The sequence below is a fragment of the Xenopus tropicalis genome, chromosome 3 (assembly GCF_000004195.4).
Source record: "Xenopus tropicalis strain Nigerian chromosome 3, UCB_Xtro_10.0, whole genome shotgun sequence".
NCBI lineage: Eukaryota > Metazoa > Chordata > Amphibia > Anura > Pipidae > Xenopus > Xenopus tropicalis.
Genome location: NC_030679.2, coordinates 37,395,537 through 37,410,160, shown reverse-complemented (window position 1 = coordinate 37,410,160; position 14,624 = coordinate 37,395,537). Strand labels below are relative to the sequence as shown.

The following is a 14,624-nucleotide window of genomic DNA, read 5'->3' as shown; positions in this document are numbered from 1 at the left end:
CCTCAATCTGCTAATAACAACCATGGACATAATGTAAAAGATTTTCTGAACCTCACTATGTTCTGTGGAAACACAGCATCAAAAGTTAGTTGGTTAACATGCTTCAAAGTAACCTTTGATGTGAAGATATTAAAAAAGCCCGACAAGGTGTGGGCACCCCCACTCCTGCCTCTTAAGCTATTAAGTTTTTTATGTGTGTAATTCCTTGTGATATCCTCAAAGTAATTTTCAGAAAGCCAAGATGTACAGCAGGGTAATCCCACTGTGTTTGTGTTGTTCTTGCATTTGTATATGAAATTATAAACATGCTTAGAGCACGCTGTAGTAAAGGAGAAATCATATACCTTGTAGGCCATTTCTTGTGTACAGATCTACCCATGACATTAAAGCTGGCCACACATTTTCAGATTTTAGTCTTCTTCTGACGAACGTTTGGATCGGTCGTACGTTTAAATACAATTCTGAAACTAACATTTAGACTGAAATTGTAGGATAAAGCTCTAAAAATACAAATGGGAGGATGTTCTGAACATGAAATAGCTGGCAGGCACCAAACATACAAAAGTGACATTGTAGGTTCCCCAGGATATCAATACATGCACAGATTTTATTGTTAAATTTTCTAACCTGTCCGATTGTCTAAATCAGTGCTGTCCAACTGGCGGCCCGCGACCCCCCTCTGTGTGGCCCCCCACCTGTCTGGCTGCTTTGATGGCTTACTCTTGTGTAAGCTTTAAATGGTATCAGTACTGTGATTAACTGCCCCCCCTGCATGGTTCTCACCTTAGATTCAGGCTGTAATCAGGCTGTATTGTTTAAATATGTAATCCACTGTGTTGTTCACACCTTTTAATCTCTGCATTGTTCTACCCCTGCAGTGTTCACACCTCAGGCTCAGTCTGTAATCATCCCCATTGTTCCCCTGTTCACACCTCAGGAGCAGTAGAAACCCACAAATAATCCCTGCACACTACAAAAAGAACATATACTGAGGTGGTACTGCAATTAAAAAGTTTTTTAATATATAGTTATTGTGCAGACTGTAGTAGCAATGCCAGCATTGTGTCACTGTAGGCTGCCTGTGTGTGCCATACACACAGGCATCATAGGGCAAGCAGAATATGGCACACACAGGCAGGGTAGGGAAGGCAGAGTATGGTACACACAGGCAGGGTAGGCAAGGCAGAGTATGGCACAAACCAGCCAAGAAAGGCAAACACAGTGAAAGTATGGCACATGCAGGCAGGGTAGGGAAGGCAGAGTATGGCACACACAGGCAGAGTATGGCACACACAGGCCAAGTATAGCAGAAACCAGCCAAGTATGGCACACAGGCAGGGTAGGGAAGGCAGAGTATGGCACACACAGGTAGGGTAGGGAAGGCAGAGTATGGCACACACAGGCAGGGTAGGGCAGGCAGAGTATGGCAAGTTTTTGCTGTACTACAACCATTAATATGGGTATGGTCATGTGATAACATGGGTGTGGTTTCAAGTGGGTGCGGTTTCAAAAAGGGGAGTAGTCAAAACTGGCTTCCATTATCGGTCCTCCACCACGTAGGTCGGAAAAATTCCGGCCCTCAGTACCACAGAAGTTGGACAGCACTGGTCTAAATGACCGATCGCCATGGTACGAAAATTATCGACTATGATGACCTCAGATGCCTCAAGTGCCTACTAGGTATGCTCACTGCCTCTGCTCCACTTAAAATCAATCAGACATGCCCAGTAGACACATAGTCGGAGAGAGAAGGGGTGCTCAGAAAGCAAAAGGGAGCAAAGTTTCATGCTAGGCAGGGAATTCTGTAAAAGATTTGTAGTTAAACTGGCTCTAATAGAGAAGCAAAATAAATGTTATTCAGGGGCTGTACTGAATAATTTTAGAGATTAAAAAAAAAAAAAAAAAAGATTTACTTATTCTTTAATATTGCTGGCATTAAATAGAAGTGAAAATAATTTGTATATCTTGCCTGTTATTTAAAATCCAAAAATATTGTTTAGCAATATGCTTTATGGAAAAAAGTTATTATAAAGACATCAGATTTCCAGGGCAACTACGGGTGCCGCAAGAAGTGATGTTTATAAAGGTTAGACTGGTGTGTTCAGTGCCCACTGGGCACCCCCCGCTGCGACCCCACACCTGCCCCTCTGGTATTTAGGCTCTAACAAAACCTGACCTGTTTACCTGACACTGAGGGAATAAGGATTTTTTTTTTTAAACTTACAATGCATTTCAGGTTTTCAAAAGCTGCTATATGTGATCCTTCTTTCCATATCCCTGGATATGGAATCCCATTATTTAATCGTATGTACTGGTATTATTTAAGTTGTCTCTTAAGAACTCTTAAGAAGCTTTTTTTTCTCTTGAAATAAAAGGACTGCTAAATAATGAATTACATTGTGAGGAAATACTGAGTTAAATGGCCAAGAGCAAAAATATGGCTTTTAACTCTACTAATGCAAATTTCTGAAAGGCATCCTATTACAATAGCCATTTTATCTTCCTGGAGAGAAAAATAAAGGAAAACAAGTTCTGTAGAGTCAGTTATTAACTGTTTAGTTTGTGACGGACCATGATCTACAAATCCAGTGTGTAGTAAATTAAGTAAAAATGGTATGGGCAAATAGCCCATTTATTCATATTCTGCTATTAAGCAGTGGCGGGCCTGGCCGACACCCTAGCAAACTGACTGGCCATCTGCTTCGCATTTATGGATGTACAAACGTGTATTGGCCAAGGGGGATGGTTTGAAAATACATATCTGCATTATGGGACAAGGCCGCAGCCTGGGGGAAGGGAGCAAAGAGTTACACCTCTAGCGCCCCTCCATGGTTGCACCCTAGGCACGTGTCTTTTCTGCCTACCCATAATTCCGGCCCTTGATTTTAAGGGTGATGGCACATGAGAAATGTAGTTTCCCACATGAAATCTCTCCTGCATGCCACAAAGCTCCTGAAAATAACTTTGCATTGGGGGTTAATGTACATTTCCAAATTGACTATAGGCAATGGAGGCAAGTAAGTTTGATTACTTTTTTTAGCTGCAGTGATTTTCATTAACCCCCATGCAAAGGTACGGTATTTAAGGAGCTGTAAAAATTGGGAAGTAATGGGCAATGGTGAGATTTTGAGCACTCACGATTATTATTAGTTATGGAGATGGCACCAAATCCCGTTTAAGAGCAAGTGCCAAATCAGTCAGTCTATTTTTGCTTGTGAACTGCAACAGCTGTGCGTTTGGGCAGTTGCCATAGAGGGCAGTTGAGGGGGGGGGGGGGCAAATGCACTACGTTTGGCTTTGCATTCTTAGTGACAAATAAATAATGGGCAGCAAAAAAATGCCCTCTGTGCCAGTACCCTAAAGGGTTAATATTTTAAAAATAAAACATTTGCTTGAAAACAATGAATATATTATTATATTAGTTAATTAGATCAGTGTTGTTGAAAATATGATTTGCTTTTAGTTTTTTTATTTTCAGAGTTGTATCTGCTTTTCTGATTACATATTTCCTCCACCTACCTTGTAACTACCCTGGAGATATTCATCAGACTTTCTGACCCACAGCATGAGATGCTACAAAATCTGATCCTCCACTCTGTAATGTAAAACTGACCAGACACATTTGCATGGTTTCTTCTTTTCATGTATCTGCATGCAACAGTATTTCAGTCAGAATGAAATGGATAAAGATGCAGCACGCAGCGTGCCCTTCGGGCAGTCGAATCGCTTAAGGTGGTAAATATTTTATGTAGTTTTTAGATCAGTTCCATTATGTTTTAGACATATTCTACTACACGTCTAAAACAACATTCTTCAGTACATGCAATAGAAAGATAGTGGACAGCAGCAAACTACATCCGACTTGTTGGATGTAAACTATGCGACAACATCAAACAAAACCTCCCATATAACTCTCCTAAGCTACTAGGTGCCACCCACTGTAGAATCTATGGTGCCAGCATAAAAGTCCTCTCATGCCAGGGATGTAGATTTTACTTTCCGGGGTTGCATTAAAAATCACATTTTGCATCAAGATCAAAAGGGCTAAAATATCTTTATCAAACAACAAGGATTTGTGGGCAGGATAAAATACTTATAATTAAAGCATAAAAAGCCCACTTTTCATATTGTTTCATGGAAATTATTTACAGATAATGATATAATCTCTGTTTATGCGGCATTAAATAAGATGGATAAAATTGTAAATGAATGTATGTGGTGATGTTATTACTTTACCTATTCTCTCCCCCAGCTGCTGGGATATAAAGGCATAATAGCTAAATTTAGATAATGACTACTGATCATGACTCATTTGTGGTATACAAACCGCTAGAAGTACCAAGTAGGCATGCAAGTGGAATTATATATTTACTTATAATGTTAGGAAAAATGATAAGAACATTATCATTTATACATTAAGTTATGTTTGCTGGTGTAGTTACAACAGAAATGGTTGAGTTAATTGTCATAGGATATAATACTACCTTAATAATATGATTTCTCACTTGATATTCCATTAACTTAAAATGTAGACACTGTGAGTGATTTTCTATTTTTTTTTACCAGAGAATCAATATTTGCACTCTTGCAAGATTCCCAATAGCCTAAAATTACAAATGTCCAGGGCACATCAGGACTTAGGCAGGTTATTTTTACATGTACTTATCATGGCTGATATTTTGGTGCATCATTATACACTTTTCTCAAAACAAACCATTTACTAAGCATGTTCCTAGGCCAAATCCAAACCCTAACATGCTTACACTATTAATTGAAAGAACATCTAACCACATACAGGGCTGGAACAAGGCTGGGGCATTACAGGGCATGCTAGAAACGTGGCCAGGAACCTCCTGGAAAAACCAATGTAAAGTTGATGGCCCTGCACATAAATAATTATTTATAAAGGCAGGTGCTGAATTGCTCAAATGTGGTTTCCTGTAGGAACAAATCAGCAATTGGTATTGACCAGTCTACTGCCAGTTAAAATATGAAGGCAAACATTTGCTTTGCTTTTTGCAACTGCACCTGTGCAATTTAAAACTTTTTTTTTTTACCGTACACAGGTATATGTATATATAGGGGGGCACTGGACTTTTGTCCTATGCCCTCCTATACATACATATAATCCAGTGCCCTCCTGTATATGCTTTATACAGATATAATCTTGCTTTTGTAGTAACCTGTTTCCAAATGTAAATTAATACAATGAGATGATTTGCAGATCATTTAAACCTTATATTTAATTGTAAATAGTACAAAGACAACATATCTGATTTTAAAACAGAGCAATGTTATTGTTTTCTGGCAAATATATGCTTATTTTGAATTTGATGCCAGCAACATGTCTTCAGAAAAGTTGTGACTGGGGCAAATTTCCCACTGTGTTGTATTACCTCTTGTTTAAACACTCTGTAACCGTGAATACAGGATTTCAGCAGCTTAACAGTCTCCTTAGTTGTATTTCTATATATAACGTGCCAGATGTTTTAAATGGGTGACGGCAGGCTGATCGGTTTAGCGCCTGAACTCTCTTACTCTGGAGCCATGCTGTTGTAATATGCCCCAAATTCTTTGTAATATTACACTGAGGAAAATTACTTGGCAATATTTGCCTTCGCCCTCTCTGTTTCAGAGTGGAGTACCCCTCTATATCTTTCCTGTACTTCTGGGAGACTCAGCCACTCTGGGATCCTCTTTTTATACCCAGTCATGTTACTGACTTGTTGCCAGTTGATGAGAGGCTCCACCATGGGTTGTAACAGAGAAACTGGTAGTAATCTAGAAATAACGCATCTCAACCAAAAATAAACATTCTGTAATTTATTTATATATGTAATTTTAGTTGTCAGTGTCAATTTTGTTTGGTATCTTACTGCAGGGATAACAGTCCAAGGGCTTTTCCAATATGTTTTCTCAGGAAATTAAATTTTAGTATCAAATTTCCATTGGACTCCATAGTGAGGAATGAGTATATGATTCTTGATGCACCATGCTGGCACTTCTAACACTACCTATAGAATTGTACAGACAACCTATATATGGATATATATATGGCCATGTGATAATCAGAAATGTCACAATCTGACACAGCCTGACTGCTTGTACTTGTGGTGTCAGATGGGTTGCCGTTAAAGTTAGTAGAAGGTGACAGATGCAGGTTTGGGTGCTTATCTGCCGACTGAAATATGCTGGTATAATAAAGGCACTATGGACCAGTAGCCTAAAATGGTTTATATTTTAAGTCAATATAAAAATTAACTACAATACTGTAGTTCAGATTATGCTTTTTAATGTGTTTTTTTATTTTTTGTCTTAGTTACAAAATGAAGAGGAGCCTGGAGAAAATCCCCAGGCTTCCACAGATGCCCCTCCACCATACAGCAGTATCGCTGGTGAAAGTTCAGGTGAGTGAATTATACAATGACTGTAAAACCCATTGCCCTTCAGAGTAGTCATCCCACCCTATATAAAGGCACAAGAGAAGTCTTGCACGAGAAAAAGATCAGAATGTTCATAAGACCTTTCTCATGTCTTTCCTGATCAGAGCAACATCAGAAGAGTCATTTGTTTTCATTTTGAAAGTATTCTTAAATTTGTAAAACTGACCAGCAGGTGGTGCTGTTGTTACAAATTCATTATATTAGCTTTTAAACCAGCAAAAGATTAAAAAAAAGTTGACATTTCCTTTAATCGCAAAGCTGGCCATACACGCACCGATGAAATTGTGCAAAACCTCGGCGAGACAAGGCAACCGATATCACAGAAGGCTGGGGGAACCCGGTCGACTTGCCGATCGGGCAGGTTAAAAGATTTTGATCGGGTGCCATTGAAAATGCTCGAGCAAAATCTACCTTCAGGGCTGAAGGAGGTAGAAATCCTATTGTTTCTACCTTCATATCTGACTATTCAGCCCTGAGCATCTGTAGAGGGTGGGAACGATCTTTTGAAAGATTGAAAATCGCCACGTGTGGCCACCTTATGATGGTTCTCTGTTCATAATATTCAGTTGGAAGCTTTCTTAACTTAGCACACATGGCACACATTATTTCTGTATCAAGCTTTTTTTCCTCATTGCATCTCTATTATGTACTTAAATTACATATTTCAAATTGCCTTTATTTGCCAAAAGCCCTACACTGAAACTGATAGTGTTTGGGGATTGTGGGTTACTACAATTTATATTTATATAAGTTCAACTGTTCCCTTCTCTTTCTCTCTGTATATTTGTTTGTTTTGACAAAAGGACTTTTTGACTACAAGGACGAGTTAGGATTTCCAAAGCCACCTTCTTACAATGTGGCAACGTCCCTCCCCAGTTATGATGAAGCAGAGCGGACCAAAGCAGAGGCGACCATCCCTCTTGTCCCAGGGAGAGTAAGTATTCTGATTTACTGCCCAAAGTTGTGCATATAGTCAGGCTTTGCCATTTGCGGCACAATGTGACATGGGAAAGCGACATGTCACTTTAAATTACTTGTTTTTTTTTTTTTACACACAATACACTGTTCTTTTAAAATATAGAGGATATAACCTTTACATATTCCTGGTATGCTTCTTTTAAAATATATGTTACCCTTATTTTGTATCACAGAATTTGTAACATTATCAAGCAATGTCTTCAAATACAAAGATAAAGGCTTTCATATCCTGATACTATATGTGATTGCACAGTATGTTTTTATGTTAGTTGTTTATTGGCAAAGATTACTGCTTTATGTTTGGCTGCCACTCAAGATATTGCTTTACAGCAGAAAAAACACTATGATGCAGTTCTCTACCTATTAGGATTGTGAACAACAGAATCCTGCTTTAAAATCTGTCTTTCAAAAGAGCAAGCAGATTTTTTTTACATTTAATTTTGAAATTTGACATGGGGCTGGAAACTTCAGTCGTACCTTACAGCTATGCTGCAGTTTGGAGTGATAGCACCCCCCCCCCCCATCCCCCGATCAGCAGAACAAAGGGAAGGTAGCAGCTGCCTTAAGGTGGCCATACACGCTAAGATTCGCTGGCGAGGTCACCAAGCAAGCGGATCTTCTCCCGATTTCTCCACCCACAGGTGGGCGATATAGGGCTAACTCAGTCGTTTGGCCCTGGGGCCAAACAATTGAATTAGAACGATATGTATAGGCGTCCGTCAGTTCGGGGGCCACATCAACACACCGATGCAGTCCCCGATCCGAGTAATTTTTAAACCTGCCCGATGGAGATCTGCCCAATTTCAGGGGCAGGCCCATTGGTAGTGCCCATACACGGGCCGATAAGCTGCCGAATCGGTCTAAGGGACCGATATTGGCAACTAGAATCGACCAGTGTATGGCCACCTGCATTGCTAAAATGCTCCCATGTGGGAGAGATGACGCCTACACACCAGTATTACAACTAAAATAAATACATTTTTGGTTTATGAATAACATTTTAAATGGGAGAGTGAATTATTTGCTATGTAAACAGTGTCATTTAGAAATAAAAAGTATAGCATAAAACTCATGACCGAATCCCTCTGTAATAATAAATAATTAAATATGGTAAGGTTAATTTAAGTCATAATCCTGATAAAAAAAATGCCAAGAAAAGTTGCATCTGTATACTTTAAAAGTGTTACCAATACATATTGTGGCCACCACTTCTACATCTCTGCTCTATGTTTGTGCCTAATTTAGAGATGAAACACTCCTCTCCCATGCTACTAATGTTCCATAATGTGTACAGCTCTGAACAAGCCTATGTAGAGGTGCCTTCATTCTATAAAAGCTTTTTTGGGTTGATTTGCGCAAGAACAGCAAAAAAGCATAAAGTATTGTAGGTGAATGATATATTGGGAACCTACCTGGACGCAAGTTGCTGGCAACTTTTAGACTCGCTGATTGGCAGAAAAAGTGATGGGCAGGTCAGAAAATTTCCAACATGCACAAACCCTGCCTCACTTGTTGACAAATTGGCCCCTTAGTCTTCCTTTATTTTATAACCTGCATCAAGCCAAACCCTGGGTGTCCTGCCTATCACTAGTATGAATTTGGAGATATCCCATCCCCTGCAACCAACAACTACTTTCTCCTATTAAATTAAGCTTTTATACGTTTTTTTTTCACTGAGGAAAGTATCTTACACTGCAACAGTTTTTTATTAAAATAAGTGACCTGTCATTTGCAGAGGATGTTTCAGTCAAATGAAAGAGCCCCACATCATATGCTTTTGATAAGATGTATAAACACATATACATTTGATTTTGATTTATAAACACTGTTAGCATTTAATGTAGGGATCCCCAAACTTTCTTACTCGTGAGCCACAGTCAAATGTAAAAAGACTTGGAGAGTAACACAAGCACCATAAAAGTTCATGGAGGGGCCAAATAAGGGCTAAGATTGGCTATTTGGCAGCCTCTATGCACACTGTCTCCTTACAGGAGGCTGTATTTGGTAGTAAATCTTGTTTTTATTTAAAACTTGACAGCAAGTCAGGAATTTAAAAATAACTACCTGGTTTGGGGGCACTGGGAGCAACATCCACGTTTTTTTTTGTTAAAGATAGTTATTTCTCCATTAAAGGTGATTTAAACCCAATTACATTAATCTTAATTCAGTAGTGGTTTCTGACTTCTTAGCAGTTTTAGATTGCTAATATCAGGCTTTTACTTATGGCTCTCTTTGAAGACCAGAGTGTCCCTAAGGCTAGTGTTTTCTCAGCCTGTGTAGAAATGCAAGTAGAGAAAAAGCAGATCCGGTGTCTTCTACTTTGTGTTCTATATACAATAACAGGCATGGTATCCGCAGAGAAAATGGCTATTGTGCCACTAGCCTAAATGACTGTGCAGTTTCTGTATAGTCGGTTACTCCTAGTGCTGCTGACTCTCCAAATTTCAGAGAGAGCTGTTGCTCTAAAAGCCTGGAATTAAATTGAAAAATGCAAAAGTGCTCAAAGAACACTCTGAGTTAGATTACATAAGTTCATTTTTTTGGGTTCAGATCCCCTTTAATGAGATAGTAGTAATGTGTGAGGGTGTAGCTTGTTGATCCTGTTTGGTTTTAAAGCTAAGAGTTAATCAGGTAGCCACTTACAATCACTCTTATTAACAAATATTTATACATCACCAACATACTCCACAGTGCTGTAAAGCAAGAATGTGATGAACATTTGTTGTGCTTTTCTCTTTTTGGATATGATGTTCTCTCTCCCACAGCACAGGGAGAGATTGGATACCTTTGATGATTTCTTCCCTATTTCACTGGAGGTATGGCAAATGCTCCAACTCCTCAGTAGAAACAATCCTACTAGAAATAAGGTCTTACTGTTGTGTATGGTACAGAAATCTATGTAGATAGCCTTCTTAGAGAAGATAGTGGTACATATAGCTTTGTAGCATTTAGACCAAGGTGTGGTAATAGGTTATATACAAGTCTCTTTGTTTCTGACAATGCGTACAAACTATACTAGCAAGTACTTTAATTTTGTGTTAGATATGTTCTTCTTTAAGGCCTTTTCAGGTAAAATTCCATTTGGCTCTTCACTTTTTAGAATTCCCATAGCCTGCTGAATATGCAGGATTTAGCTCTGCAGTATAAGGGTGCTTTTATATTGAGAGACAGGGTAATTGGTCTCTTACACTGAGAGGAAATGGAGCAAGTTTTCATATCAGAAAAGGATAAAAGCAGCATCCCACAGTTTTACAATGCCAGTACACTACTGTGCCCCCTTCCCTGAAGTTATTAAAGGAGAAGGAATGGTTCAATGTACTTTTTTTTTTTTTTTTGTACGGTAAGTGATTACAGTCACTGGGGGGGCATTTTTGGGTACCCCCCCATCCCCTAGTGATTGAACCTTTTCTTCTCCTTTAAGCTTAACATTGTCATGGTTTTAATAACAAGTATTCCAACGGCTATGCCCAAGTCTCTGTTTTTAATTCAGGTGCCACTTATATATAATGGAGTCCCTTCAGCATTAATTTTAAACTATCAAATGATCCAGTGGTTGACTGTGTCATACAGACAATAGGTTGGTCTAAATGAGAAACATTTCTTTCAGACTAAACAGAGTTTTTGCAATTAAAGCAGCCCATGTTTGCTTTTCCCTCCTTATATTAATGTTGTTATATCTTGGAACAGAGTTTTCAAGGTGACCAAAGATAAGAATATTTCCTATATTTTATAATTAAGGCTGAGAGGTTCTTTATTTTTATTCTTGGCAATGAAAATGAAACATGTCGTCAGAGTTTAATGTTTTACCGTTGTGCACAATGCGATCACTTCATTGGATTCCGTTTTAATGCCTTTGCAAGGACACAGAATTAAATAACCTATTTTTGTTTTTAACAGGATGACGATTTTGTGGCGAGGGATGATTTTGATGATGCAGATCAGCTGAGGATAGGAAACGATGGCATTTTCATGCTTACTTTCTTCAGTAAGTAGAAAGAACATTACAGAGAAATGGACAGATATTTAAGGTACAGGTGTAGGATCTATTATCTGGGACACTAAGGACCTGGGGATTTCTTTCTTAGGAGTATTTCCATAAGTAAGGGCACCATTTTCTAAGGATGTAAGAAAAAAAAAAAAAAAAATCCAGTAGGATTGTTTGTCACCAAGATAGATTTATACAGTTTAGTTACCATGAAAAAAGGTATTGTCTTATTATTAGAGAGGAAAAGGAAATCACTCAAAAATAGAATTGTGTGCTTAAATAAAACTCTTTATAAATTTATATTCCTGTATTTTAGAGCTGTCTGGATAATAGATGTCCAAAAAATATGTTCCATAATGGTAGTACAGGTATAGGATCCGTTATCCAGAAAGCTCCAAATAGGTCATCTCCCATAGACTCCATTTTAATTAAATAATTCATCATTTTAAAACATATAATTTTTCTCTGTAATAATAAAACAGTACCTTGTACTTGATCCCAACTAAGATATAATTAATCCTTATTGGAGGCAAACAGTCCTATTGGGTTTATTTAATGTTTAAATTATTTTTTTTTAGTAGACTTTAGATATGGGGATTCAAATTACAGAAAAAATACCCTTATCCAGAAACCCCCAAATCCCAAGCATTATGAATAACAGGTCCCATACCTGTTACAGTGTTTTTCATTCAATGCAACATGCAGATCCAAACTGATTTTGGTTTGGTATTTTCCTTTTATCTTTTACTCCAATGCAATTATTCTTAACTTTGAGTTCCCTGTAATGCATTGCATTATTACATAACAAATTCAGTTCTGCAGTGCTATTTAGCAGTGTTTTTGGGCATCAGTTTTCCAAATGATTAAACAAATCTCCTTTGTGTTCTCACATCAGTAGGCTAACTTAATGAAGAGGTGACAGCTTGTGAGTTATAGGCATTTTTTGGCCTGGTGAAGTAGCAACAGTTGCTGCTGTTTTTTTATTTACTAAAAATGAAGGGAATTCAAATAATACAACTGAAAGTGTGGCATTGACCTTATTGCAAATTTTATTTTCAGTTGCTTATCTTTCTATTCAACCCCGCTGCTATGCATCTTATATTCTGATTTTCAAATTGCTGCCTTGGTTACTAGGGCAATAAAGCAAATATTTTGTAGTTAAAATTCACATCAGGTTACATGTATACACAGTATATCTGTTGCCCCAGTCATTTTGGTACAGACACACATCCTCTCACATATAAAGCCACAAGCTTACATTCTGTCCTCTCTCAGATCAAGGAGCTGAGGTTAATGAGTTACATTCTCATAAGACTTTATATTTTCTGGTTTATAACCACATGAGAGCTATTCTAATGTGGCGGCTATACAGTGTTAAAAAGGGTGTTTCAAGATATGTGAAAAGTATTAAAAACCAGAAGGTGTTTAAAGCAAATAAAGTGTTATATAAGATTGTGACTGAACTTTGTACTTGTGGTACAGCAGCAAGCAGCTGGCATTAGAATGTGTGCCTTGTTCCTGCATGCTGTCTTGGAGCCACTGTTCCAGGGTGCAACCCTAGGGTAAGATAGACTGCTCACTCAGCAGGTCTGGCAGCAGCTAGTAAAGATTTGGGGGTGGCAAAGGGCATTTGATGCGGGGAAAGGGGAGATAGATTTGTTACAGATTTTGTTAACACAGGGAGAGAAAGAGCAGACAGGTTGTGAGGTGTTCACCCCAAAGGTTTGCCATTTTTAGTCAAGATGTTAGGAAGGACAGAGCTAGTGAGGCAAAGCAGATCAAGCTACTAAGGGATTCAGTTATGAGAAAGGTGGTAGGGGAATGTGTTGCCAGGACTGCACATGGTGTGTTGTTTGCCTGGTGTAAGGCTGTAGAACCTAGAAAAATGAGGGGTTGATGATTGAGGGGTGCAGGGCAGAGGTTAGGAAGTGCAAAACCAAAAATGAAGAGGTGCAAATTTAAGGGAGAACAACTCCAATTATCAATTATAAAAAGTGTATCAGCCATCTGAGCCTTCCACAGCCATTCTCTAATAATCGTATAAAATCCTACACAGAATTACACACTGCACTAATGCCACTAAATCACACGCGTCATAATAACAGCTTGTTTTTGTGACTTGTAACTAGGGATGCATCAAATCCAGGATTTGGTACGGTATTTGGCCTTTTTCGGCAGGGTTCGGATTCAGCCAAATCCGTGGTCATGGCCGAACCGAATCCTAATTAGCATGTGCTAATTAGGATTTGAAATGGTCAAATGCCACCGCATGAGCACGGAAGTGGACGACATTTAACACTTCCAAATCCAAATTAGCAGATGCTAATTAGGATTTGGTTAGATGTTTGGGTGAATCCCTTACGATGGATTCGGGGACTTGGGGGTTCGGTGCATCCCTGCTTGTAACTCTCTTGACTGTGCATTTCTGCATGGTATTTTATAAGATTATTGAGGGGTGGCTGGGGAAGACTTAAAAGGGACCTGTCACCCTAAGAAATAATTTCAAATGTTCATCTTATCAGGTTAGTCAATCATAATAAACTTCTTAACACTATATAAATGATTTAAATCTTGTTTTCTTCATACTTAGAATTCCACAACCACAGCAAGCAGGAAGGTGCCATTTTGTTAGTAAGGAAAGCTTTGCATCATACCAAAATCTTGTTTATGTGCCAGAACGGTGGACCTGATGCCCATGCTCATGCCATATCAATGCCTTCTCTTTTTACCTTCACAGTGGCATTCCTGTTTAACTGGATTGGCTTTTTCCTTTCTTTCTGCCTAACCTCATCCGCAGCGGGCAGATATGGAGCCATTTCTGGTTTTGGTCTCTCTCTAATTAAGTGGATTCTAATTGTACGGGTGAGTCCTGTTAAAACTAGGGTTATTTGAAAGAATGATGGGTGTGGCCTAAATTTTAGTTATACAGGGGTTGTCTACATACACATACAAATCACACACGGCAGATCATCCACTTTTCCTATGCCTCTGACAGGCAGTGTCAGTAGTGGAGATAGGCCCGAACATGCCTACTTTTATGTTTTTGAACTGTAGAGGAAGCAGACCCCGAGGCTGCAGGGGGCCCCCGGACAGCAGCAGGCAGGCACACATGAATGGCATGGAGGGGGTGGTTGGCTAGGTTACTGGGCACCGGCCCTTTCGAAGATTTTTTTTTTTCTGTGGATGCAAAAAGTGCATGTCCTTTTTTCATTTTGTCA

The 14,624-nt window shown here is 38.8% G+C and overlaps 1 protein-coding gene across 2 annotated transcripts in view; it reads left to right on the top strand.

The window, feature by feature from the left end:
• The window catches only part of ndfip1 (Nedd4 family interacting protein 1), a 33,576-nt gene that overhangs the window by 14,157 nt on the left and 4,795 nt on the right, over positions 1-14,624 (top strand). Inside the window, exons 2-6 of one of the 2 annotated variants that reach the window (XM_012959155.3) lie at positions 6,320-6,407; positions 7,247-7,377; positions 10,187-10,237; positions 11,319-11,406; positions 14,144-14,268. In XM_012959155.3, the coding sequence (XP_012814609.1) occupies positions 6,320-6,407; positions 7,247-7,377; positions 10,187-10,237; positions 11,319-11,406; positions 14,144-14,268 (483 nt within the window). 2 annotated transcript variants of the gene reach the window in all.